General features: G+C 44.5%; 1 protein-coding gene across 2 annotated transcripts in view; it reads right to left on the bottom strand.

Moving 5' to 3' along the window:
• LOC126094502 (myogenesis-regulating glycosidase-like) overlaps positions 1–27915 on the bottom strand; it is a 161950-nt gene that overhangs the window by 55349 nt on the left and 78686 nt on the right. For both annotated transcript variants that reach the window (XM_049908915.1, XM_049908914.1), the window contains exons 2-3: positions 18314–18424; positions 13438–14426 (exon numbers count right to left, since the gene is read on the bottom strand). In XM_049908915.1, coding sequence (XP_049764872.1) covers positions 13438–14426; positions 18314–18424 — 1100 coding nt within the window. The remainder of the gene's footprint in view (positions 1–13437; positions 14427–18313; positions 18425–27915) is intronic.

The following is a 27915-nucleotide window of genomic DNA, read 5'->3' as shown; positions in this document are numbered from 1 at the left end:
TGCTATATCCTACCCTTGTGAATGAGATGATATTGACTTTTATTTTAACCTGTTCTACGTATTTTTACTCCAGTTTGCCTACGCTTCTTTTGTGGTATTCTCTAGAGCTCTGCATTTCGATGAAAACAACCGCTCGAGCATTTCCCATTTCGTGCCGCAGCTCGACGGCTGGGAAAGGCCCACGCTCCGATACGGCTGTGGCCGTCTAATGCAGGCCGGTGGTCCCACACCTCTCGGGTATCGGTTTGACTGTCGAGCACTGCCGGGCGCTCGAGCGCACTCACAATCTCGGCCGGTGACAGCACAACCGCCTCGCGCTCTACAGTGCCGAATCGCATTAGAAACCGTGTGTAAACGCAGTTGACGACCTGGCTTTGAGCAGCGCATACAGCGTTATGGATAAACCAAGTATACGTCGTACACGTTCCATTCATGAAACGAAAAGAAGTATTATGGAGAGAATTAGGAGCAGCTCATTAGCCCTGAAGAAGAATGACGTGTCGGAAGAGGAGGCCAAAAGTGAAGCTTGGAAATCGTTTGCACTTGTAGTGGATCCTGTCACGCAGGCTTCTGCTGGTTTCGTGTAATGTACCACATGTGATACCAAACTGTCGTACCAGTCAAGCACAACAGGTATGATTCGGCACTGCAAAAGAAAATGCGGAGCAGAAGTCCACCGGCCACTTGCAGTAGCATAAAGAAAGTTGTTGATAGGTTGGTCGATATGAGTGGAATAGATTTGCTACCGTTAAACAGTTGTAGTAAGATTGGCTTCAAGAATTATTCGCAGGAGCTGCGGCAAAGTCAGTATAGAAGATGTTCTTCCGCACCCTACCACTGTATCGAAGCATATTAAAGAAAAGGCAGACAAAATACGGGTGACAGTGGTGCCCAAGCTAATATGTGCCTTAAAGAAAAAATGTGCGCTTTAGACGCTGATCTGTGATCTGATAACTACGAGAAGAGAAATTTTTTGACTGTGACGTCGCATTACGTAAATGATGAATGGCAGCTAGAAACGCTTATTTTGATAACAACTGAGTTTCCGGACGTACCTAAGACAGGAGAGAACATACGGCACGAAATCGAAGAGCGGATGCTTGAGTTAGGATGCTTGAGTTAGTAATTAACAAGAATGATCTTACGAAATGTTACTTTGTCACCGACCAAGGAGCTAATATGAAGAAAGCACTTGAATCTTACGACCGTTTGTCTTGCTTTGATCACTGCTTGATGACTGCGCTTCGTCACACACTTTAAGAGACGTTTTTAGAAGACGAAACCCCTGAAATCCTGTCGTGTCTACTATCAGCAAGAGCTATAGTAGGCTATATGAAGAGATCGGGTGACTCGGGGGGTCTGCGGCACTCTGTGAAGCAAGAGGCTGTAACTCGGTGGAACAGTATACTGTTAATGCTCAATTCCGTCATAAGTCAAATCGACGATATTCGAGATCTACTAGAATGCCGGGGGCAATCGACTCTCTTACAAACCTTCCAAGAAGGGTGCGTACGAGACGTTGTCGCTTTTCTAACCCCCTTTAAAGAAGCGAGTTTGGATTTGGAAACAAGATTACAACGCTGGAACGTGTGCTGCCGTGGTACAAGAGTCTGTTACATCATTATGAACCAATAGACAGTGACAACGAGGTAAGAACACTTTCTATAGGTTACGATCCTTTATACAACAGTTGAATTATCAGAGTGCAGTTATGTATATTGGGTTTCCTTTTCAGAGCATGACGAAAATAAAAAGGAGAGCAGCATACTTCATCACAGAGAAGTGGAAAATTGAGGCCATCCATTACGTTGGCACTGTTCTTTGTCCATCACGGCGTCATTTGAAGAAACTCATAGCAGACGAAAAGCAAGCCGCGTATGCTGAAGTTTGATGATTGTACTCTGAACTGCCCGTAAATGGTAAGGTTCATTCACTGAAACCAGTTAGTATACGAATGTTTGTTTGTCTAATCTGCCATCTTTCATTAGATCAATATTTATTACGTCTACAATGTGATATTTGGGAAGGTTTCGTATCTTAAACATTCCACGATGCGTTTTGATGTAATTTGTGCGATATACACGGTGAGTCACCTAACATTACCTCTGGATATATTTCGTAAACCACATCAAATACTGACGAATCGATTCCACAGACCGAACGTGAGGAGAGGGGTAGTGTAATTGGTTAATACAAACCATAAAAAAATGCACGGAAGTATTTTTTTTAACACAAACCTACGTTTTTTTTAAATGGAACCACGTTAGTTTTGTTAGCACATCTGAACATACAAACAAATACGTAATCTGTGCCGTTTGTTGCATTGTAAAATGTTAATTACATCCGGAGATATTGTAACCTAAAGTTGACGCTTGAGTACCACTCCTCCGCTGTTCGATCGTGTGTATCGGAGAGCACCGAATTACGTAGCGATCCAAAGGGAACGGTGATGGACCTTAGGTACAGAATAGACTGGAACAGCACATTACGTCCACATGCTAACACCTTTTTATTGGTCTTTTTCACTGGCGCACATGTACATTATCATGAGGGGTGAGGTACACGTACACACGTGGTTTCCGTTTTCAATTACGGAGTGGAATAGAGTGTGTCCCGACATGTCAGGCCAATAGATGTTCAATGTGGTGGCCATCATTTGCTGCACACAATTGCAATCTCTGGCGTAATGAATGTCGTACACGCCGCAGTACATCTCGTGTAATGACGCCGCAGGCTGCCACAATACGTTGTTTCATATCCTCTGGGGTTGTAGGCACATCGCCGGCCAGAGTGGCCGTGCGGTTCTAGGCGCTACAGTCTGGAGCCGAGCGACCGCTACGGTAGCAGGTTCGAATCCTGCCTCGGGCATGGATGTGTGTGATGTCCTTAGGTTAGTTAGGTTTCATTAGTTCTAAGTTCTAGGCGACTGATGACCTCAGAAGTTAAGTCGCATAGTGCTCAGAGCCATTTGAACCATTTTTTTTTGTAGGCACATCACGGTACACATTCTCCTTTAACGTACCCCACAGAAAGAAGTCCAGAGGTGTAAGATCAGGAGAACGGGCTGGCTAATTTATGCGTCCTCCACGTCCTATGAAACGCCCGTCGAACATCCTGTCAAGAGTCAGCCTAGTGTTAATTGCGGAATGTGCAGGTGCACCGTCATGCTGATACCACATACGTCGACGCGTTTCCAGTGGGAATTTTCGAGCAACGTTGGCGCATCATTCTGTAGAAACGCGATGTATGTTGCAGCTGTTTGGGCCCCTGCAATGAAGTGAGGACCAATGAGGTGGTCGCCAATAATTCCGCACCATACATTTACAGTCCACGGTCGCTGTCGCTCTATCTGTCTGAGCCAGCGAGCATTATCCACGGACCAGTAATGCCTGTTCCGTAGATTCACTGCCCCGTGGTTTGTGAAACCCGCTTCATCGGTAAACAGGTAGAACTGCAACGCATTCTCTGTTAATGCCCTTTGACAGAATTGCACTCGATGATTAAAGTCATCACCATGTAATTGCTGATGTAGCGACACATGAAACGGGTGAAAGCGGTGACGATGCAGTATGCGCATGACACTACTTTGACTCAGTCCACCGGCTCTTGCAATGTCCCGTGTACTCATGTGTGGGTTCATGGCAACAGCAGCTAACACACAAACTGCACCCGCTTCTCCTGTGACGGGCCTGTTACGGACCCGTTTGCGTGCTACGACCATACCTGTTGCATACAGCTGGCGGTAGATGTTTTGCAATGTGCAGCACGTTGGATGCTCTCTGTCCGGGTACCGTTCTGCATACACCCTGCAGGCTTCAGCTGCATTTCGTCGACACTCGCCATAGATGAGTATCATCTCCGCCTTTTCAGAGTTAGAATACACCATGGTCACAGTTCCTACAACACTACACTATCAAAGACGTCTGGTAACACGGTGTACTACAGTTGGTCTGCGTGCTGAGACGAATGCAGAATAACAATAGCAGCAAGCGCTACATGCGGACACTGCGACAGCTAGACCAAACCACAACAGTGCACTACAGCCACACTTGTAAACACGGTCGTCATCGTAAACATGTCCCTGCAGACGCTGCTCGCCGACCGTGGCCCGTGTTTGTTACAACACGCAACTGAACGTCGGAGGTTTCAAGCGTCAACTTTAGGTTACAATATCTCCGGATGTAATTAACATTTTACAATGCAACAAACGGCACTGATTACGTATTTGTTTATATGTTCAGATGTGCTAGCAAAACTAACGTGGCTCCATTTAAAAAACGTAGGTTTGTGTTAAAAACATACTTGCGTGCATTTTTGTATGGTTTGTATTAAACAATTACACTAGCCCCTCTCCTCACGTTCAGTCTGTGGAATCGGTTCGTCAGTATTTGATGTGGTTTACGAAATATATCCAGCGGTAACGTTAGGTGACTCACCCTGTATATAAAATGTCACCGTAAATATAGCCGTCTAGTAATCAGTAATTCTAACTACGGTGTATACATATTTGAAGGTGACAGGAATATCTTACGGGTGTTTTCATTCATGTTTAGAGTCCATTCAAGCAAACAGTGACCAAGTTCTTCCCATGAAAAGGTCCAGGATGGACTGGAGTTCAGATGAGGACGACGAAGATGGACACACGGCTACTACCAATGAACTAGACAGGTACCTTTCTCTCTCCGAATCCGACTGTAGCTGTGCCGAAGGACAGATTTTGCAGTGGTGAAAAACGCACGCGGGGTTATTTCCAAGGCTGTCGGTAGTAGGCAGAAAAGTTCTCTGTATTCCTGTCACTAGTGCTGCCAGCGAGAGAAATTTTAACCAGGCCGGTCACCTGCTGTCCAGCAAAAGATTGTGCCTGGTATCAGACAAGGTGGATGATCTCTTATTGATCCATCACAATTACGTAAGTATTCACAACATACCACATAATCACAAGGAAGGAAACATTCCTCAAACTCTATAAATGTATGATTCCACTTTCATTGACTTCACAGGAAGAAGTTGAAACCGCCAGCTGTAGTAATAGCTCCAGGAACACAAATGGCGCCTGTGTATCAGGGAGCGCCAATGACGAAAAACGAACTGTATAGTCACGATTCACTTGTAACGTTATTTACAGGTCATAACTTGTTCAGAAATTAACGTTTGTGCAACAAAATTTCTTGAGTATTACTTTTAACTCCGTCAGTCCTTCCAGATCCTGCATTCAATATTAGTACAACGTATACGTGGCCGAGTTTGGAGATAGGCTACACATAGTCCACGATTAGACTACTGTGTTCCCGTTTGTCTACCGAACGGAACAAAATACTAAATACAGACCATACAGTTTTTAACGTTACAATTACTGGAATACATGATAACCTCAAAGGCGAAACTCCAGTAGTCTGCAACATATTAACAAACATCAAATGTAACATATACAGGGTGTTTCAAGAATGACCGGTATATTTGAAACGGCAATAAAAACTAAACGAGCAGCGATAGAAATACACCGTTTGTTGCAATATGCTTGGGACAACAGTACATTTTCAGGCAGACAAACTTTCGAAATTACAGTAGTTACAATTTTCAACAACAGATGGCGCTGCGGTCTGGGAAACTCTATAGTACGATATTTTCCACATATCCACCATGCGTAGCAATAATATGGCGTAGTCTCTGAATGAAATTACCCGAAACCTTTGACAACGTGTCTGGCGGAATGGCTTCACATGCAGATGAGAGGTACTGCTTCAGCTGTTCAATTGTTTCTGGATTCTGGCGGTACACCTGGTCTTTCAAGTGTCCCCACAGAAAGAAGTCACAGGGGTTCATGTCTGGCGAATAGGGAGGCCAATCCAGGCCGCCTCCTGTATGTTTCGGATAGCCCAAAGCAATCACACGATCATCGAAATATTCATTCAGGAAATTAAAGACGTCGGCCGTGCGATGTGGCCGGGCACCATCTTGCATAAACCACGAGGTGTTCGCAGTGTCGTCTAAGGCAGTTTGTACCGCCACAAATTCACGAAGAATGTCCAGATAGCGTGATGCAGTAATCGTTTCGGATCTGAAAAATGGGCCAATGATTCCTTTGGAAGAAATGGCGGCCCAGACCAGTACTTTTTGAGGATGCAGGGACGATGGGACTGCAACATGGGGCTTTTCGGTTCCCCCATATGCGCCAGTTCTGTTTATTGACGAAGCCGTCCAGGTAAAAATAAGCTTCGTCAGTAAACAAAATGCTGCCCACATGCATATCGCCGTCATCAATCCTGTGCACTATATCGTTAGCGAATGTCTCTCATGCAGCAATGGTAGTGGCGCTGAGGGGTTGCCGCGTTTGAATTTTGTGTGGTAGAGGTGTAAACTCTGGCGCATAAGACGATACGTGGACGTTGGCGTCATTCGGACCGCAGCTGCAACACGGCGAACGGAAACCCGAAGCCGCTGTTGGATCACCTGCTGCACTAGCTGCGCGTTGCCCTCTGTGGTTGCCGTACGCGGTCGCCCTACCTTTCCGGCACGTTCATCCGTCACGTTCCCAGTCCGTTGAAATTTTTCAAACAGATCCTTTATTGTATCGCTTTTCGGTCCTTTGGTTACATTAAACCTCCGTTGAAAACTTCGTCTTGTTGCAACAACACTGTGTTCTAGGCGGTGGAATTCCAACACCAGATAAATCCTCTGTTCTAAGGAATAAACCATGTTGTCTACAGCACACTTGCACGTTGTGAACAGCACACGCTTACAGCGGAAAGACGACGTACAGAATGGTGCACCCACAGACTGCGTTGTCTTCTATACCTTTCACATCACTTGCAGCGCCATCTGTTGTTGAAAATTGTAACTACTGTAATTTCGAAAGTTTCCGCCTGAAAATGTACTGTTGTTCCAAGCATATTGCAACAAACGGTGTATTTCTATCGCTGCTCGTTTACTTTTTATTGCCGTTTCAAATGTACCGGTCATTTTTGAAACACTCTGTACAAGTGTATTATTTAGGTCATAGAACTGGTAGCACACAACGAAAGACATCTGTAAAAGAAATAAGTGAGTGCTTAATGTGAAGCGGTGGCCTCTGATCTCAAGGAGTGTGACGAAGCGTCGCTCGCTGGCACTGAGTCCACCGGTTACTGGCGACCGGCCGAGCGTTTGGCGCACTCGGCCGAGCGCTGGCGATCGGCTGCCCGCAGCCGTCGGAAGAGGACGCTCGGCCGCGTGCTCCCGAGAGACAGAGGGGCGAGCGGCACTCGCCAGTAAAAAACGGAGATAATGCAGACCTCTAGTATTCACTCAGTATCATTTATGGCAAGTGAAAAAAGTTTCATCCTTCTCTGCACGTAGTCATCAGTTTCCACTCGTTGATATGAGTGGTATTCCCATTGAATCACTACGCATATACAGCAGTTTCTCGGTTCACAAAACCAATAGGTTTTTTTAATTATCTTGAGTACTGCTCGAGCGTTTGGGATCTCTATCAGGTCGGATTGAGGAGGGACATAGAAGCAATTCAGAGGCGGGCTGCTGGATTTGTTACTGATAGGTTTGATCATCACGCGAGTGTTACCGAAATGCTTCAGGAACTCGGGTGGGATTCTCTGCAGGAAAGGAGGCGTTCTTTTCGTGAATCGCTATTGAGGAAATTTAGAGAACCAGCATTTGAGGCTGACTGCAGAACAATTTTACTGCCGCCAACTTATATTTCGCGGAAAGACCACAAAGATAAGATAAGAGAGATTAGGGCTCGTACAGAGGCATATAGGCAGGCATTTTTCACTCGTTCTGTTTGGGAGTGGAACAGGGAGAGAAGATGCTAGTTGTGGTACGAGGTTAAAGGCGCTACAGTCTGGAACCGCGCGGCCGCTACGGTTGCATTTTCGAATCCTGCCTCGGGCATGGATGTGTGTGATGTCCTTAGGTTAGTTAGGTTTAAGTAGTTCTAAGTTCTAGGGGACTCATGACCTTAGAAGTTAAGTCCCATAGTGCTCAGAGCCATTTGAACCATTTGAAGGTACCCTCCGCTACGCACCGTATGGTGGATTGCGGAATATGTATGTAGATGTAGATGTAGACATACATTTTCCCTTTTCCATTGGATCGGTTTCAACAAACGTGGCAGCGAACTATTTTCTATACAGGGTGTTACAAAAAGGTAAAGGTACGGCTAAACTTTCAGGAAACATTCCTCATATACAAAGAAAGAAAGTATGTTATGTGGACATCTGTCCGGAAACGCTTACTTTCCATGTTAGAGCTCATTTTATTACATCTCTTCAAATCACATTAATCATGAAATGGAAACACACAGCAACAGAACGTACGAGCGTGACTTCAAACACTTAGTTACAGGAATTGTTCAAAATGTTCTCCGTTAGCGAGGATACATGCATCCACCCTCCGTCGCATGGAATCCCTGATGTGCTGATGCAGCCATGGGGAATGGCGTATTGTATCACAGCCGTCCACAATACGAGCACGAAGAGTTTCTACATTTGGTACCGGGGTTGCGTAGACAAGAGATTTCAAATGCCCCCATAAATGAAAGTCAAGATGGTTGAGCTCAGGAGAATTGGTCCGCCTCTACTAATCCATCGGTCACCGAATCTGTTGTTGAGAAGCGTACGAACACTTCGACTGAAATGTGCAGGAGCTCCATCGTGCATGAACCACATATTGTGTCGTACTTGTAAAGGCACATGTTCTAGCAGCACAGGTAGAGTATCCCGTATGGAATCATGATAACGTGGTCCATTGAGCGTAGGTGGAATAACATGGGGCCCAATCAAGACATCTCCAACAATGCCTGCCCAAACGTTCACAGAAAATCTGTGTTGATGACGTGATTGCACAATTGCGTGCGGAGTCTCGTCAGCCCACACATGTTGATTGTGAAAATTTACAATTTGATCACGTTGGAATGAAGCCTCATCCGTAAAGAGAACATTTGCACTGAAATGAGGATTGACACATTGTTGGATGAACCATTCGCAGAAGTGTGCCCGTGGAGGCCAATCAGCTGATGATAGTGCCTGCACACGCTGTACATGGTACGGAAACAACTGGTTCTCCCGTAGCACCCTCCATACAATGACGTGGTCAACGTTACCTTGTACAGCATCAACTTTGACGCTGACATTAGGGTTATCGTCAGCTGCACGAAGAATTGCCTCGTCCATTGCAGGTGTCCTCGTCGTTCTAGGTGTTCCCAAGTCGTGAGTCATAGGCTGGATTGTTCCGTGCTCCCGAAGACACCGATCAATTGCTTCGAACCTCTTCCTGTCGGGACACCTTCGTTCTGGAAATCTGTCTCGATACAAACGTACCGCACCACGGCTATTGCCCCTTGCTAATCCATACATCAAATGGGCATCTGCCAACTCCGCATTTGTAAACATTGCACTGACTGCAAAACCACGGTCGTGATGAACACTAACCTGTTGATGTGCTTGATGCTAGTACTGTAGAGGAATGAGTCGCATGTCAACACAAGCACCGAAGTCAACATTACCTTCCTTCAATTTGGCCAACTGGCGGTGAATCGAGGAAGTACAGTACATACTGACGAAACTAAAATGAGCTTTAACATGGAAATTAAGCGTTTCCGGACATGTCCACATAACATCTTTTCTTTATTTGTGTGTGAGGAATATTTCCTGAAAGTTTGGCCGTACCTTTTTGTAACACCCTGTATACAGTGAACTATATTTCCCTTTTTGGTATCCCTGTGGCAACAGATAGTTCACATAGTTCTCTTATCGATGTAATAACCACTTGTAGCAATTTTCGGATGTACTCCACGCGGATCATTCTGAAGGAACTTAATGAAAATTTCTGTGCCAGAGATCCATGCCTTACCTACCTTAAATTAAGTGGATATTACATAAATCTTCATCAAATTTGAATCTGCATCTGCACACCCCGCAAACCACCATATGGTGCCTGGCGGAGGGGACTGTTTACCACTGCTACAGATTTCCTTTCCTGTTCCACCCCCTGCACTGGCTCTAATTTCTCTTATTTATGTGATTCTCACGCAAATGTACGTTGGTGGCAGCAGAATCGTTCCGCAGGCAGATTCAAATTCTGGTTCTCCAGATGGTCTCAGTAGTGATCTTGCTTGCCGTTAGAGCCTATCGGTAACAAATCTGGGGGCCGGCCTCCAAATTGATTCGATATCTTCCATCCGACCTGCCACTGATTACAAACACTCGAGTGATACTCAACTTCCAAAAATTATCCCTACAAGACGAAGTCACCTACGCTACTAAAGTCTCTACATGTTCGTTCCGTTTCATAGCGCTTTGTAGTGATACGCCTAGATACACTCCTGGAAATGGAAAAAAGAACACATTGACACCGGTGTGTCAGACCCACCATACTTGCTCCGGACACTGCGAGAGGGCTGTACAAGCAATGATCACACGCACGGCACAGCGGACACACCAGGAACCGCGGTGTTGGCCGTCGAATGGCGCTAGCTGCGCAGCATTTGTGCACCGCCGCCGTCAGTGTCAGCCAGTTTGCCGTGGCATACGGAGCTCCATCGCGTGGACGTGAACCGTATGTGCAGTTGACGGACTTTGAGCGAGGGCGTATAGTGGGCATGCGGGAGGCCGGGTGGACGTACCGCCGAATTGCTCAATACGTGGGGCGTGAGGTCTCCACAGTACATCGATGTTGTCGCCAGTGGTCGGCGGAAGGTGCACGTGCCCGTCGACCTGGGACCGGACCGCAGCGACGCACGGATGCACGCCAAGACCGTAGGATCCTACGCAGTGCCGTAGGGGACCGCACCGCCACTTCCCAGCAAATTAGGGACACTGTTGCTCCTGGGGTATCGGCGAGGACCATTCGCAACCGTCTCCATGAAGCTGCGCTACGGTCCCGCACACCGTTAGGCCGTCTTCCGCTCACGCCCCAACATCGTGCAGCCCGCCTCCAGTGGTGTCGCGACAGGCGTGAATGGAGGGACGAATGGAGACGTGTCGTCTTCAGCGATGAGAGTCGCTTCTGCCTTGATGCCAATGATGGTCGTATGCGTGTTTGGCGCCGTGCAGGTGAGCGCCACAATCAGGACTGCATACGACCGAGGCACACAGGCCAACACCCGGCATCATGGTGTGGGGAGCGATCTCCTACACTGGCCGTACACCACTGGTGATCGTCGAGGGGACACTGAATAGTGCACGGTACATCCAAACCGTCATCGAACCCATCGTTCTACCATTCCTAGACCGGAAAGGGAGCTTGCTGTTCCAACAGGACAATGCACGTCCGCATGTATCCCGTGCCACCCAACGTTCTCTAGAAGGTGTAAGTCAACTACCCTGGCCAGCAAGATCTCCGGATCTGTCCCTCATTGAGCATGTTTGGGACTGGATGAAGCGTCGTCTCACGCGGTCTGCACGTCTAGCACGAACGCTGGTCCAACTGAGGCGCCAGGTGGAAATGGCATGGCAAGCCGTTCCACAGGACTACATCCAGCATCTCTACGATCGTCTCCATGGGAGAATAGCAGCCTGCATTGCTGCGAAAGGTGGATATACACTGTACTAGTGCCGACATTGTGCATGCTCTGTTGCCTGTGTCTATGTGCCTGTGGTTCTGTCAGTGTGATCATGCGATGTATCTGACCCCAGGAATGTGTGAATAAAGTTTCCCCTTCCTGGGACAATGAATTCACGGTGTTCTTATTTCAGTTTCCAGGAGTGTATTTAGTCGACGTGACTGTGTCAAGCAGCACGGTACTAATGCTGCATTCGAACATTACAGGTTTGTTTTCCCTACCGATCTGCATTAACTTAAACTTTTATACATTTAGAGCTAGCTGCCACTCATAGCACTAACTAAAAATTTGGCCCAAGTCATCTTTTATCTTCCGACAGTCACTCACCTTCGACACCTTTCCGTACACCACAGCATCACCAGCCAACTGCCTCCAATTGCTGCTCACCCCGTCTATCCGGCAGATCATTTACGCACACAGAAGATAACAGCGGTCCTGTAACTCTTCCCTCGGGCGCTCCTGATGGTCCCCATGTCTCTGACGAACACTCGCCGTCGAGTACAACGTACTGTGTTGTGCAACTTAACAAGTCTGCGAGCCACTCATATACCTGAGAACTTATTCCGTTAGCTCGTACCATCGTTAACAGTTTGCTCTGGGGGCAATGTTCAAAATGATTTTCAGAAATCTAGGAATGAGGAATCAACCTTTTGCCTTTCATCCATGGTTCGCAGCATACAATGAGAGATAATTATCTCCCGCAAGAGTGGTGTTCTCTGAACTGTGCTGATTCATGGGCAGAAGCTCTGTCTCAAGGAAATTTATGATATCCGAACTGAGAATAGCCCGTAGCGTCAGATTTATAGTCGGACACTGCGGCAGATAAAATACTGTATAACATGCATGGCGCAAAAACAAGCAGTTTCATTGCCATACACACCACCTTTATGACAGACTGAAAACATTTCACCATAGCAGAAAACAAACATGTGATAAATGAACAAACACACATCAGCACAGGCTCCCTACTACACTTAGTAAAGGAAATGATAACATAAAACAAAAAATAATAATAAAAAAATAAAAACAAAAAAAAACAAAAAAAGAAAGAGAACTCTTCCCCATATCATCTGGACACACACACACACACACACACACACACACACACACACACTCACACACAGGATTAAAAAAATAAAAAAAATAAAAAAAACTTACACACACACACACACACACACACACACACACAGCACAAAAAAATATATATCACACCAAAAAACACACACACACATACACACACACACACACACACACACACACACACACACATACGCACACACAAATGCATACACGAACAGACCACAGATACTTCAATAGTTACACTCATAAGTTTGGCAATAAAATTCGATCTTTGGCAAAAACATTTGACAGTCGTCAACAGAAACCAAAACATTGCTTTAAAACAAGCGTTCTGTGCATAGTGTTGTGGGATGGCGAAAAAAACCGCAAATTGGCGTTCATAAGAAGAAGAACAACACCAAAAATGCAACAGGAGCGTAATATGTAGGAAATTGTCCACGCAACCTGTAAGTACAGTCCAAAACATTACTACTTAATAGGAAATACCAACCACCAGAACTGTTTATAACCTATAGGCACAATGACAAAAATGTAAATAAAATAGCTAACATATGTACATATTCCAGGCCACTGATGATGCCTTGCAGAAAATAAAGGCGAAACGCGTATGGCACAAAAATTGTGTTTTATTCAGTTGCTGTCAGACGGTCCGTAAGTAAAAATTATTAATATACCGTAATATTGCGCGAAACTGAGGAGGACAGGACTATAAAATTTGAAGATTTCACCGACCTCTGGAAAAGGTAAGACAGCAAGCCAGTAGCGCTCAGAAACTAAAAGCTCGCATCGGCGCTACTTACCCACAGCTGACTCGACCATTCGCCTGCAGTCGTAGCGTTGGTGAAGTCGACGATGCCGCCCTGGCCGTTCCACCAGCTGGTGATGGTGCTGCCCTCGGTGTTGGTGACGAACCAGCCCCTCTGCAGCGCCCTCGAGTAATGCGGTTCGCAGTCAGAGTTGATGAACGGGTGCACCCACAGCGTCACACGGAACCCCATCGAGTGCAGGTCTTTTACGAGCGCTCTGACATCAGGGAACTTGTTGGGGTCGAACGTGAGGCTGCCGTAACAAGTCTCCCACTTGTCATCTATCTCAATCTGGCTGTTGCTGAAGCCGTGTTCGACTATCTCGCTGGCGAACTGCCTCACTTTTGCGTCGTTGATATCTCTCTTGTAACGCGCCCACGTAGACCATATGGGATGAGTGGTCATGCGCTCGTCTGGAATGTCTAAGGGTTTGTCGAAGTATTCTTCGATGGCATTCTCGTGTGCTTCTCTCGCATTATCATAGTAGCAGAGAGTGTACTTCAAAAGAACTTGTGTCCGATTGACCGGGTAAGGTTGCTTGTTGTCCGCAGTGAAACATATTTTCTCCTTTGATTTATTTGTGTTTTGTTCTATAAAAAGCGTCACATGAGGAGGAATATAAAGGTAACGGCCATCGGAGAACAGCCAGTAACGCTCGGCCACGCCCATATTGTCTTGCTGTTTGCTGACGTACGAGTAATTGCTGTACACGTTGTGCTCCGTGAACCAGCTCTGGTTGTATTGCTCGGGTCCTCCATAGATATGACTACTCGAATGGTTGACACAAGCGTGCAGAGCCGTTCCAGGACCCTCAGATGTCAATTCTACTTTGGGGCAAAACGATGCTCCACGTGGGCGACGGTGAGTGATTTTTGGCTCAAATAATGAGGGGCCATCTGCGATAAACACAGAGTCAGAGCGCAGTTTGGGAGAGCCCGTAGCGTTTCCAAGTGTAACGTAGCCAACTTCAACATTCTGGCCATCTGAAACATTATGCAGATACACACTCAGAATTTATTGCATCCAGTCACTCGACAATTGGCTGTTAAATTTGCAAATTTCAATATTCATTTTTACTATTTTACAGTTCTTACATGTGGGCATAATAGTCATTGGAGAGTTACTGCAAAGATAAGAAATTGTTGTTGTTGTTGTGGTCTTCAGTCCTGAGACTGGTTTGATGCAGCTCTCCATGCTACTCTATCCTGTGCAAGCTTCTTCATCTCCCAGTACCTACTGCAGCCTACATCCTTCTGAATGTGCTTAGTGTATTCATCTCTTGGTCTCCCTCTACGATTTTTACCCTCCACGCTGCCCTCCAGTACTAAATTGGTGAACCCTTAATGCCTCAGAACATGTCCTACCAACCGATCCCTTCTTCTAGTCAAGTTGTGCCACAAGCTCCTCTTCTCCCCAATTCTATTCAATACCTCCTCATTAGTTATGTGATCTACCCATCTAATCTTCAGCATTCTTCTGTAACACCACATTTCGAAAGCTTCTATTCTCTTCTTGTCTAAACTACTTATCGTCCATGTTTCAGTTCCACACATGGCTACACTCCATACAAATACCTTCAGAAACGACTTCCTGACACTGAAATCTATAGTCGATGTTAACAAATTTCTCTTCTTCAGAAACGCTTTCCTTCCCATTGCCAGTCTATATTTTATATCCTCTCTACTTCGACCATCATCAGTTGTTTTGCTCCCCAAATAGGAAAACTCCTTTACTACTTTAAGTGTCTCATTTCCTAATCTAATTTCCTCAGCATCACCCGACTTAATTCGATTACATTCCATTACCCTCGTTTGGCTTTTGTTGATGTTCATCTTATACCCTCCTTTCAAGACACTGTCCATTCCGTTCAGCTACTCTTCCAAGTCCTTTGCTGTCTCTGACAGAATTACAATGTCATCGGCGAACCTCAAAGTTTTTATTTCTTCTCCATGGATTTTAATACCTACTCCGAACTTTTCTTTTGTTTCCTTTACTGCTTCCTCAATATACAGATTGAATAGCATCGGGGAGAGGCTACAACCCTGTCGCACTCCCTTCCCAACCACTGCTTCCCTTTCATGTCCCTCGACTCTTATACCTGCCATCTGGTTTCTGTACAAATTGTAAATAGCCTTTCGCTCCCTGTATTTTACCCCTGCCACCATCAGAATTTCAAAGAGAGTACACCAGTCAACATTGTCAAAAGCTTTCTCTAAGTCTACAAATGCTAGAAACATAGGTGTTCCTTTCCTTAATCTTTTTTCTACGATAAGTCGTAGGGTCAGTATTGCCTCACGTGTTCCAACATTTCTACGGAATCCAAATTGATCTTTTCCCTGAGGTCGGCTTTTACCTGTTTTTCCATTCATCTGTAAATAATTCGCGTTAGTATTTTGCAGCTGTGACTTACTAAACGAAATTACGAACGCTATAGTTATCTTTGAGCTCAGCCTATGAGATACCCTGGAAGTCAGTTTTCGATTTTCGGGAGTATGGTCCATCTACATCGCTGCCCGCTCATATTGTATGCTTGGAGCTTGCGTTTGTGTAGATACTTGTCTTGCGTTTCCTTCGTTGAGGAAGGAGGAGTTTCTGGTGTCAAATGCTGCTGATCACTCAGTTCGCATAGGATGAGATGGTCGCATGTAGCTGGGTTGTGTGTTAGCAACGCAATCTTCCACAACGATAACTCTCACAAGTGCTTTTTGAGGCCGCTATTTTCTACGCCTGGTACAAAATCTGCTTGCTATCACCCAATGCAAATAGTAGTACAGGCAACTTAGTTACCCTCTCCAGTAATGAACCTTTGTAAATGTTTCACAAATTACATTCGACCATACTTAAGTGAATTTTCTTACACTACGGTTACATGTTCGCCACATATTCTTTGGACACGAGTAATGTCTACACCGTTGTGACTTTCCCACTTTTCAGATCAGTCAGACGAATTTATAACTATTCTCCTCACCATACATTTTGTTGTTTAAGTGTACTTGCTCAATTTATATTTAACTATTGTCCTGTGGTAATCTGATTCAACACCTGTTGCTTAGCTGTCACTCTGACTTTCTAATGGCAGTTGATATCAGCAACAGTATTAACCATTCGAAAAGAATACTTCGTATTTCTCTGGATGTTTCCAATGTGTGTTCTGGAGCTGACGCTGTCCGCAGGAACGTTGTGATTTTCCACAAATATATGCTTATTCGTATTTTGTTTATCATTACCACAAATAGGGAATACATTTTCATGGCAAAGAAAATGGCTATAAGCCACTTCGCTTAAACGCTGCGTGAGATACTAGATACGATTTCTCATGTTTACTTCATTTCAGTTTCCAAAGCCTATTATAAACCGTTGTGCTCATAAAGCTTACGTGACTTTGTTTAACATTTTGGCGATTAAATAGTGTTGCTAAATGTAATTCATTGGAAAAAACTTGGTATATAAGACAGCACAATTTTTTAAATCAGGGCATTTGAGGATACACTTTCATATATAATCCGAACTCAAAACCTGACAGTAGCCTCACACACTGAAGGTCGAATCTAATTTATGAGCAGTAGGAATGCACTTAGTGATGAAGATGAACGAGATAATTTTACAGTAGGTTCAAAATGGTTCAAATGGCTCTGAGCACTATGGAACTTAAGATCTATGGTCATCAGTCCCCTGGAACTTAGAACTACTTAAACCTAACTAACCTAAGGACATCACACACATCCATGCCCGAGGCAGGATTCGAACCCGCGACCGTAGCGGTCACGCGGTTCCAGACTGAAGCGCCTAGAACTGCACGGCCACACCGGCCGTCTTTTAAAGTAGGAAAATATAAACAGAATAATGGTATGTGCTAAATTTTAATCACACCATTCCGTTGCAATTTCGTGAATGCGACATTTAAAAAGAGATAATTACTAGATAGCCGTTTATGTGAGGAAAAAGTGTAATATATTCAACAAACAAGTTTCCAAATATACATATGAAATGGATAATCTTTTCAATTAGTTCCAGAATGAGATTTTCACTCTGCAGCGGAGTGTGCTCTTATATGAAACGTCCTGGAAGATTAGAACTGTGTGCCCGACCGAGACTCGAACTCGGGACCTTTGCCTTTCGCGGGCAAGTGCTCTACCAACTGAGCTACCGAAGCACGACTCACGCCCGGTACTCACAGCTTTACTTCTGCCAGTATCTCGTCTCCTACCTTCCAAACTTTACAGAAGCTCTCCTGCGAACCTTGCAGAACTAGCACTCCTGAAAGAAAGGATATTGCGGAGACATGGCTTAGCCACAGCCTGGGGGATGTTTCCAGAATGAGATTTTCACTCTGCAGCGGAGTGTGCGCTGATATGAAACTTCCTGGCAGATTAAAACTGTGTGCCCGACCGAGACTCGAACTCGGGACCTTTGCCTTTCGCGGGCAAGTGCTCTATCAACTGAGCTACCGAAGCACGACTCACGCCCGGTTGGTAGAGTTTTCCCTATTACTTGGGTTGTGTTAATGTATTGGAGTAAGGGTGGCACTGTCAGATTTGTTACTGCTCATGATGGACAAGCGTATTCGTACACTGTAAATTATCCTTTGTAGTTGAGTTTCCTACTCGAAAGCAATGGTTTAGGGTTCTTAAAGTGCACTTGGCACCAAAAAATTATAACATCTTACAACAACTTGAGTTTTTTGTCATATACCTTCCTTGTAATATTTATGAGTGAAGTGAATTTTAGTACTTAATTTTTCTAATCAGACAGTAAAGCTTTAGGGTTTTTACCTAAACATAAAACTTACTCCCTGGATTGCACAACCACAATTATTTTCTCGAAAATTTTACTGTTTCTCATTTCTTCAGACGCTGGCCAGAGCACTCACCCTTTCTCGTGGTGATCACAAGTCGATTGCTATCCTCATCGAGTTGAGTCTGGAAGTCAGCGACTGCTGACGTCACCACCAACACCAACAGCAGCGTTGTCAGCCAGGCCACTGTAACACAGTGCGAGCAGTGTGAGGTCTCTTCCCATAATATGACCCACTATACAGTACACAATGTTCGCTGGTACCTAGTATACACTCTGAAAAGTCTGTAAAAGTGTTGCTGGGCAGATTGTGCTGCTAAATAACTGTTGCAGGAGAGACTTCGTACATGGTGGCGTATCCCAGTTAATTGGCATTGAAGTTAGCCAATCAAGCTGTTGCACGTGACCAGATTCAGGCGTCCCGACAGATACAGCTAATGTCAGTTGTTCTCATAGCGCAGATGATAGTGCACAAGATCCCTTGGCCTTTGGCTCAGATTCGATCCTTACTATCTCCCCAAGTCCAATTTTGGTATCGCTGTCTTGTTCGGTTCTAGGAAATCAAAAGAAGAAAACGTTTGGCGACACCGTCTGGGTCGGATCGCTTGAAAATGCCCTGATGGGCTAGTTAACTCGAAATCAATGCAAGGTATAATATTTTTTTCTTAATAATTATTTCTCGGCACAACTTACGTTGCGACATCCTTACAAGCTTTTCAGACTGTTCCTGACCACCCCGTATAGTAGTTCTCTAATTAACTTTTCTTATGTACAATTTTTATGTAAATAAATAATTTAGATATGAGCCACAAGACACCCTGTTGAGCCTCGTTGTAGACTCTGCATTAATTCTCTTAAAATAATGTTTAATTTTATATACTCAATAGTAAAACGAAAAAAGTTAGTATTTGACAAAATCAAGAGGCCAGATCTTATGTTAAGAAAAGAACAGTAATAATAATAATGCAAGCAAAGTAAGTAAATTAAGGAGTTAGGTGATCTGAGGACACGATTAATTTGGCAGTAACTGTTGCAGCAACAGATGTCCTTGGAAATGTTTGGCTTTGATAGAGCAGCCTCGGTAAGTGTATGGCATATTTTGCCTCATATTTCATCTGCGTTCTCCAGTGGAAGAGCAAGCAAGACGTGGTCCACCACACTGATAAATTCTGCAGTAGTAAATGCTCATCAGCGTCAGTGTGAAATTTATCTCCTTCCTTAGTACAGACAAGGTAGCACTGTCAATTAGTTTCTCTGCACAATTGATGACAATCCCCTGACGTTCTTTTTGTGGTCGTTTAGCCACAATGTGTTTATATTTAGCAGTCTGTCTGCATGTAGCTGACAGCCACGCCCTTTTCGCTTGAGACCAGGTTATTAATGTAACCACGCCCACAAATTAGGGGTTGGGACGACGCCAACTGCAGATGGAATGCGAAGAGTCCTCTCGAGGTTTCGTCATGTCCGTGTCGGTCGTAGTGGGTGCACTGTCTTAGCTGGACAAGACTGGCAGGTGTCTGGGTTTCTGATGGTACGGTTTGGATCTCTCAGGATCTTTACAGGTAGACAAGTGTGGCCAAAAGGCACGCTTTCCAGTTACGAAGATTGTACAGTTTCTTAATGCTGCTAATCATCACATGGAGGTACCTGATGGCTGATTTTGGGTTTACCAAGCCTAGGAACATCTGGAAAATTTCCCGAGTTTTCAGGTGGGTTTTGTCATCCAGAAGGCGTGACGCTTCCGCAAGCCAACTTCTTCCAACCTTCAGGCGTTCCTGATAACTGATTGATTTCCACCTTTATACCCTCTTCACCTCCCCCAGTCCCCCATCCCTCCCAGAGCCGTCTCTGACCTAGGGCGGTGGTGAGTGCAGCATAGTGCTTGGGTTCCACCCAGTGCCCTCAGTAGCGGATCTCTGCCAGCGTTATGACAATACGTCCTTGTCTCCTCCAGGTCTTATTGCTGGAGCAGATTTCTTTGTAGACTGCCACTCTGCTTTGATAATTCTCAGGGGTGAGTCCATATCCTTGGCCAGGGATGACCTAGGATTCTGAAGAGGGGAGTCTACCGTACATGCCTTGTCTGTGTGCGAAAATGTATGTGGGCCACGCTATCGGGACGGTACAGAATAGACTCACAGCATAAACGCCTCAGAAACGACAAAATCCACTGTGGAAGAACACTGCATCTCCCAAGGACATACCATGAATTACGACAACACCAAGTTAATGCACTAGGCCAAAATCTTCTGGGATTTTATTCAAAACGAAGCAATAGAGATCTACAGCAGCTGTCAACTAAGCAAGACTTAGGACCCAGCCTTGAGAATGATCAATGTACAACGACAATCTACGTGAAAATCCACTCCTTCCACAAAAACTGAAAAGATAGAAAGAGGTATTGTCACCATGCCAGCACATCTGACACCGGACATAGCACTACTGACAGCCCTGTGTCGCCCCTGTCTCCCTCTTACCCCACCACTGCACCAGATCCACAGCTAAAGTTGGTTAGCTCGAGCTTGCAGAAGGGGGAATAGGATATAAAGGCGGCATCCAGCAAAAATCAGATAGACATCAGGAACGCCTTAAGATGACAAGAAGTTCGCTTACTCAAATATTGCATCATCTGGATGGTGCCATCCTTCTGACTGCTCGAGAAATATTCGACATGATCATGCGCTGGGGAAACATAAAACCATATCAAGTACCTCTACAGGGAAGAGACACACAGTAAAATTAAGAAGCTCGAAAAGCTCCAGAATGAGAACGAGCGTCTTTTGGTCTCCATTGTCTTTCTGCTGAGATGCCAAGAGGACCTAATTGTACTAGCATTAATGAGGGTCATTCATTGTATCGGAACCACAACCATCAACTGGATCACCAGAAGAGTCAGTCAGACCCTGATCAATGGATGAATCTGCTACACTCGACATGGACTCGATGAGACCTCAAGAGTAATCTAACACCACCTGCAGTCTACACTTTCCCCTGATTCATGGGAGTGGTGTCTACTACAGATAGCCGGTCTATAGCCAACAGGGCACTGCATACTACTGAATATGAATTCACTGCATCTGAAACACCACAAGAAGAACCTCAGAGAACTGTCATCAGCAGTATGGAGAAAATAATTAGTGATACTACATAATCTGTATTGAGGAAGAGATTAAATTTCGCACTGCCACCACTGACCCTACCAACAGCAGAACGTATCACACCAGTGGCTTAATTCGCTCTTGATTTTCAGCAGGGTGACTCAGGCAAAATACGATGTGTGTACACTTACCGCGACTCAACACAGCTAATCATCTCGAGGGAAAAGAGGAAGTTTCTCTGAGAAGATAGTCACCTTCCCAGCGCATCGCCTTGCCACCACATCAATTTTTTTTTTTGTGACTGGTTTGTTGCTACCCATCAGTAGTTCCACTCCTGTGCCAACCTCTTCATCCCAGAGTAGCACCTGCAACCTTTGTCGTCAATTATTTGCTGTATGTATTCCAATCTCTGTCTTTTTCTACCGTTTTTGTTCCCTACAGCTCCTTGTAGTACCGTGGAAGCCATTCGCTGATGTTGTAACAGATGTCCTATCGTCCAGTCCCTTCTCCTTGTCAGTGTTTTCCACATATTCCTTTCCTCTCCTATTTTGCACAGAATTTCCTCATTCCTTACCTTTCCAGTCCCCCTAATTTTCAACATTTGTCTGTAGCACAACATGTCAAATGCTTCGCTTCTGTTCTGTTCCGATTTTACCACAGTCCATATTTCACTACCATGCAATGCTGTGCTCCAAACATACATTCTCAGAAATTTATTCCTCAAATTAAGGCCTATTTTTGATAGTAGTAGAATTCTCTTGGCCAGGAACTCACTTTTCGGCAGTGAAAGTCTGCTTTTGATGTCATCTTTGGTCTGAGCATCATTGATTATTCTGCTGCATATGAGGCGGAATTTCTTAACTTCATCTACTTGATGACCATCAATCCTGATGTTAAATTTTTCGCTGTACTCATTTCTACTACTTCTCATTACTTTCCTCTTTACTCTCACTCCATATTCTGTACTCATTAAATTTTTTTCCACTCCTTAACCTTTTTTATATTTCCATCATTGCTTCTTTGATGTGAAGATTGGACAGTAGTGGCGAAAGACTACATCCCTGAAACTTCCTGGCCGGACCGAGGCTCAAATTCGGGACCTTTGCCTTTTGCGGGCATGTGCTCTACCGACTTTTTCTTGTTGATCTCAATTTGTTCGTTCTATTTTTCGGTGGGTAGGGGGGGGGGTGGGGGGACACATATCACATGACGCTTATTCAAGTTCATCGTTGATCCATCAACTCACTTTCTTTTATTGCAGAAGGTAGCTAACCCTCTGACCGAACACGCTGAGGTATCGTGATGGCGGCAGACTGAGCTATCTCCAACCTTCCAAAATTTACAGAAGCTCTTCGGCGAACCTTGCAGAACTAGCAGTCCTGGAAGGAAGGATATTGCAGAGACGTGGCTTAGCCACAGCATGGGCTCTGGTTTCTGGAAACATGTCCCTGTCTCTGACTAACGGAATGTTCGCTACTACTAGCTGAAGTTTATTACGGAACTCAGTTAGCCTTTCTCCTCTCTCATTGCTTCTCCCAAACCCATATTCTCCTGTTACCTTTTCTCCTACTCCTTCCCCTAAAACTGCATCCAGTCCCCGATGACTATCAGAATTTCATCTCGCTTTATGTACTATATTACCCTTTCAGTATCCTCTATCTCTTCACCGTCAGCTTGCGGCGTCAGCACGTACCCCTGACCTATCGTTGTCGGCGTTGGTTTGCTGTCCATTCTGATAACAACGACCTATCACTGAACTGCACACAGTAACACACTCCTGCCCTACCTACCTATTCATAGCGAATCCTACTCCTATTATACAATTTTCTGCTGCTGTTGATATTACTCTACACTCATCTGACCAGAAATCCTTATCTTCTTCCCATTTCACTTCACTGACCCCTACGATATCTCGATTGAGCCTTTGCGTTTCACTTTCCAGATTTTCTAGTTTCCCTACCACATTCAACCTTCTGACATTTCACGCCCCGATTCATAGAACGTTATTCTTTTGTTGATTATTCAATCTTTTTCTAATGGTCACCTTCCTCGTAGCAGTCCGCTCCCGGAGATATGAATGGGGGCCTATTCCGGAATCTTTTATCAATGGAGAGGTCATCATGACACTTTTTCAATTACAGGCAAAATGTCCTGTGGATACACGTTACGTGTCCTTAATGCAGTGGTTTCTATTGTCTTCTGCATCCTCATGCGGTTCATTATTGCTGATTCTTCCGCCTTTAGTGACAGTTTCCCACCCCAAGGACAAGAGAGTGTCCTGAACTTCTGTTCGCTCTTCCGCGCCCCCTTTGACAAGGCCGTTGGCAGAATGAGGGTGGCTTCTTTTGCCAGACGTATTCGGCCGCGAATACTGATTATTAATCCGAACCCGGGACCGAAGACATTTTGGTTACTAATCTCCTACCTCTAGACCAAGTTCTTTTTTTATTTATTATCAGAGCGACTTGGTACTATCATGGAACTTCAGTAGACCATAGTCAAATCATCACGTAATATAAGCTGCAAATGGGAGAAAAAATTAATTATGATAACGGAATAATAAATAAAAAGAGAAAGGAAAAAAATCCGAGGAAGTGGCCGACAAACCACAACCAAGGTCTCATGATACGTATCATAAATTTTTTATATAATTTTTATATATTTTATTGATTTTAAAAAATTTTATTTATGTAATATTATTTGCATTTGTTTTTTGTTTTTATAAAATCTAAATCAGAAAGACAACGAAATCAGATTATATTCTAAATAGCAAAGTAAGAAAAATTCCAATTTGATTGCACCGATTGTATACGCGCGTGTGTATATATATTTCGTCTGTACACATTTTATAATAGAACTGGAGCGATACAGAGTCAAAACACAAAACATAATAAGCAAGGAAACTGGGAGAGAACAAGCCGAACCAAACAGATGTGAACATGCATACCAAAAGAAAACACCTATCACCAGAAAGATGAAATTAACCAATACCTTGCCGACGGAAAACGAGATTCAACACGTTGGCGAAGAGATCTCGATATCGGGGAATTCGCGAGCATGTTCAATAAGCCATGATAATGTACTGCAAGAAGTTCATGTGATCTTCCCCCTCGCCTTGTCACCTTGTACAATATAATGAACGAAGTGTCCCAGCAACCGCATAACGGTATGGGTTTTCGATCGTGGAATAAAGAAATAACCTGGGCGCAATATGACGTCCTTAGTGTATACACTCTCAGAAGATGGAGTAAGGAAGGCCAGTTGTTTCCTAATCCAAGACCAATTTGCCAGACGACAGCCACAAGTAAGGCGATGCCGTATCGTATCTGTAGACGTACAACGACTACATAAATACGTGTCGCTAAGCACAATACGAGAAAGTAGCTCGTTCGTTGGCACCAAGTTATTTACTACCTTATTCCACGAGGACGTTACACGCATCGGCAAAATCGGAAGACATATTCAACCAAACTGTAGTCCACGTTGTTTGCGGCGATTCTCTTTCAGCAAGATTCGCGCAATGGACTGCTTCCCAACGAGTCTTCAGGAATTTCACGGCGAGGACGGAATGATGCTAGCCATTTCGGGAGAGGCAGTGATCTCAGAACTTCTTCAGGGTTCTTTGAAAAATTGTAGTTGGTATTTTAAGTCAAGCAAAGGGCACATTGATGTCACCTATGATTTAGGCTCGCTGGGCATGATCTCGGAAAAGAAGATCATGTAATCACTGTAGGAGGTGCAGGTAACAATTTGCAGTGTAGCCTTAATTTAAGAACTGTGGATGACTTCATGGAGATTGCTGAGTACGGTCTTCACTCTAGTATGAAACTGTATCAGTCTTTGAGCGATATAATGGTCACTAAATGAAGTGTTCTGTGGAACAGTTTTCTGCAGGGCTTGGAAAATCTTTCAGGGAGAATGACGTTCCCATATGTGTGTGACTGATTCACCACCACCCGCTCTGTCATATCACTCCTGGCACTGTACTACATCTGAACACTTCTGGTGAGAAGTTACTTGCATGACTAATTGTCAGAAGAACCATTGTGACCAAGCCACAATCCATCCTAGCCCAGTGATTTCCAATCTTTCACTATACATTCGGTCGCAGCTGCAGAATAAATATAATTACAGGTGTGCTGTTTAAGACTTTCCCGACGTAGTAACAGCTTCAATGGTTCACGGGCGTCGACAGTTGAACAGTTACTGGTACCACAAAATTCTGCAGTTTGAAGAAAGCCAAGGATATTAAACAAACTGCATTTAGTACCCTCATAAATAAAAAGGATGAACTTCACATATTTATTCAGGACAATAAAAGGGACAGACGCAATTTCAGCAGACAGATCTATCTTGATGAACAAAAGCTGACTTCGTACAACCGTAGGACGAACACAAACACGGCGGAGTGGCTAAACATGAACAAAGTGGAAGTACTATAGCGACGGCGACTCCAGCAACGAGATACGTAAAGATATTGACAGTACTGGTCCAACTAACAGTATTTCATGTTTAAAATATCTGTCAAAATGCGCAACTTTCGTCGGCATGATACATTAACACGCGAATGTAATTCATACATTTAAAACGTCCGTCAAATATACAAAGTGTGTGATGTACAGTATTTCTGCATCTAAAATTTCTGTCAAAGGCACAAAAGCTTCAGCACTTGTTCGCTAGCTCAGATCACAAAAGCTTCATCACCAACACATAATGTTCAAGTCAAGATTCACTATGTTATTTCCAATTCTGTATTAATTACCAAATATACGCGAAGTATCTAACTTACGTTATTTACACGTGTGAAATAACTATCAAAAATACGCAAGCTTCAGCAGCAACATACACACAGAATGTTTTTCAATATTGTTTCTACGTCCGTAGTATTTGTCAAAACGCAGTAAGGTTGTAACTTGCAATATTTCCATTACAGTATTATTTACGAAAAATATTTACTTATAGAAAAAAATTACTGACAGATGTGTGTTGTAACATGTGAAGTTGTTTTTTACGTTAAACAGTTATTGCTGAGGTCCATTCACAAGCAGAGCCAAGTCAGGAGCAGCAGCAGCCGCAGCTTACCATTTGTACACAGATTGTGTACAACGTTTGGTTTACTGATAACGTCACTTACTTCTGAGTAGAAGTGAACAGTGCCTCATTATTTAACTGTTTTAGCAGTGCATTTTTATTTTTATTGTAAGATTTCCCGTATACTTCTATTGTCTGTGTAGAGTGGATTCAATTCCCTCCGTTAGGGTTGCATTACCTTGTTCACACAGTAATTGATTAGCGATGGACAAAGACTGCGCGTGTTGTGTATAGATGTAGGTGGGATTGTTCAACGTCGGTAAACAGCGGCTAGCTGTGTTGGTCATGACCAACAGGCTTTCGGTTGCTTCCTGGGCTGAGGTGACATTTCGGCAACCGATACCAACGCCTTGACACCTCTGGAGACCACAGTGGCGCCTCGATCCTGATGCCACTGCGTCATCCATCGGAGCCAAAACAAGACACCTCGCCTGTAGGGACTGTGGGAAATCTTCCTGAGAGGTGCTGACAAGCTCCAAGGGTGGAATTACTTGTCACTGGGAGTCCAAGGTTAGGCACTTTGTGGAGCCATTCACGAAAATAGCGTTTTGGGAAAGAACGCCAATGTACACTCTGTTTTCCTCCTGGGTTGGGGGGGGGGGGGTGGATATGTGATCTGAGATGTTGAAGCCGACCGCGGAGGTCTAGCGGTTCTAGGCGCTCAGTCCGGAGCCGCGCGACTGCTACGGTCGCAGGTTCGAATCCTGCCTCGGGCATGGATGTGTGTAATGTCCTTAGGTTAGTTAGGTTTAAGTAGTTCTAAGTTCTAGGGGAATGATGACCATAGATGTTAAGTCCCATAGTGCTCAGAGCCATTTGAACCATTTTTTTTTTTTTTTTGAGATGTTGAAGAGGCTCTGCTGACTGCGACTCAGCGCACTAGGTGCACCTGCCTGCAAATTGTGGCTCTTTTAGGCCTGAATGACGGTTGCCGGATGCGTTCAGAGGCCATCCTTGGTTCCAGAATCAGCCTGGTTGTTTTTATGTAGACAGCTAACCCCGCCTGTAGTACGGAAGCACAGTTATCGTTTTGTAGCATCGTTTCCAGAACTGATCGTAGTCCTCTGGTTTGGAACAGAGTGGAATGCCCAAACCAGACGCACAAACGATTCTGAAACGCTATCCGAAGCAAATTTGTTGACCTCGGCTATCGGGTAGGGAATTGTACGATTTCGCTTTTTTTAGGTCTGGCATGAACTACGCGCAGGAAACGGCTACTAGGATAGCAGAGTACGTGTGACATGCCCACAGGGATTTTTAGGGTAGAGAAATCCCTTCACAGGACCGGAAAGATGCCTCCTGAGTCTAGACAGAGTAGCATTGGTCAGAATATATCGGAGAAGGAAAATATAGTATTTTATATATATATATATATATATATATATATATATATATATATATGTGTGTGTGTGTGTGTGTGTGTGTGTGTGTGTGTGTAATATAGTATTAGTTAACTGCAGGGGTGTCTGTAGAAAGGTCCCAAAAGTAA

Source organism: Schistocerca cancellata, chromosome 8 (genome assembly GCF_023864275.1).
Source record: "Schistocerca cancellata isolate TAMUIC-IGC-003103 chromosome 8, iqSchCanc2.1, whole genome shotgun sequence".
NCBI lineage: Eukaryota > Metazoa > Arthropoda > Insecta > Orthoptera > Acrididae > Schistocerca > Schistocerca cancellata.
This window is presented reverse-complemented; position numbering and strand designations above follow the sequence as displayed.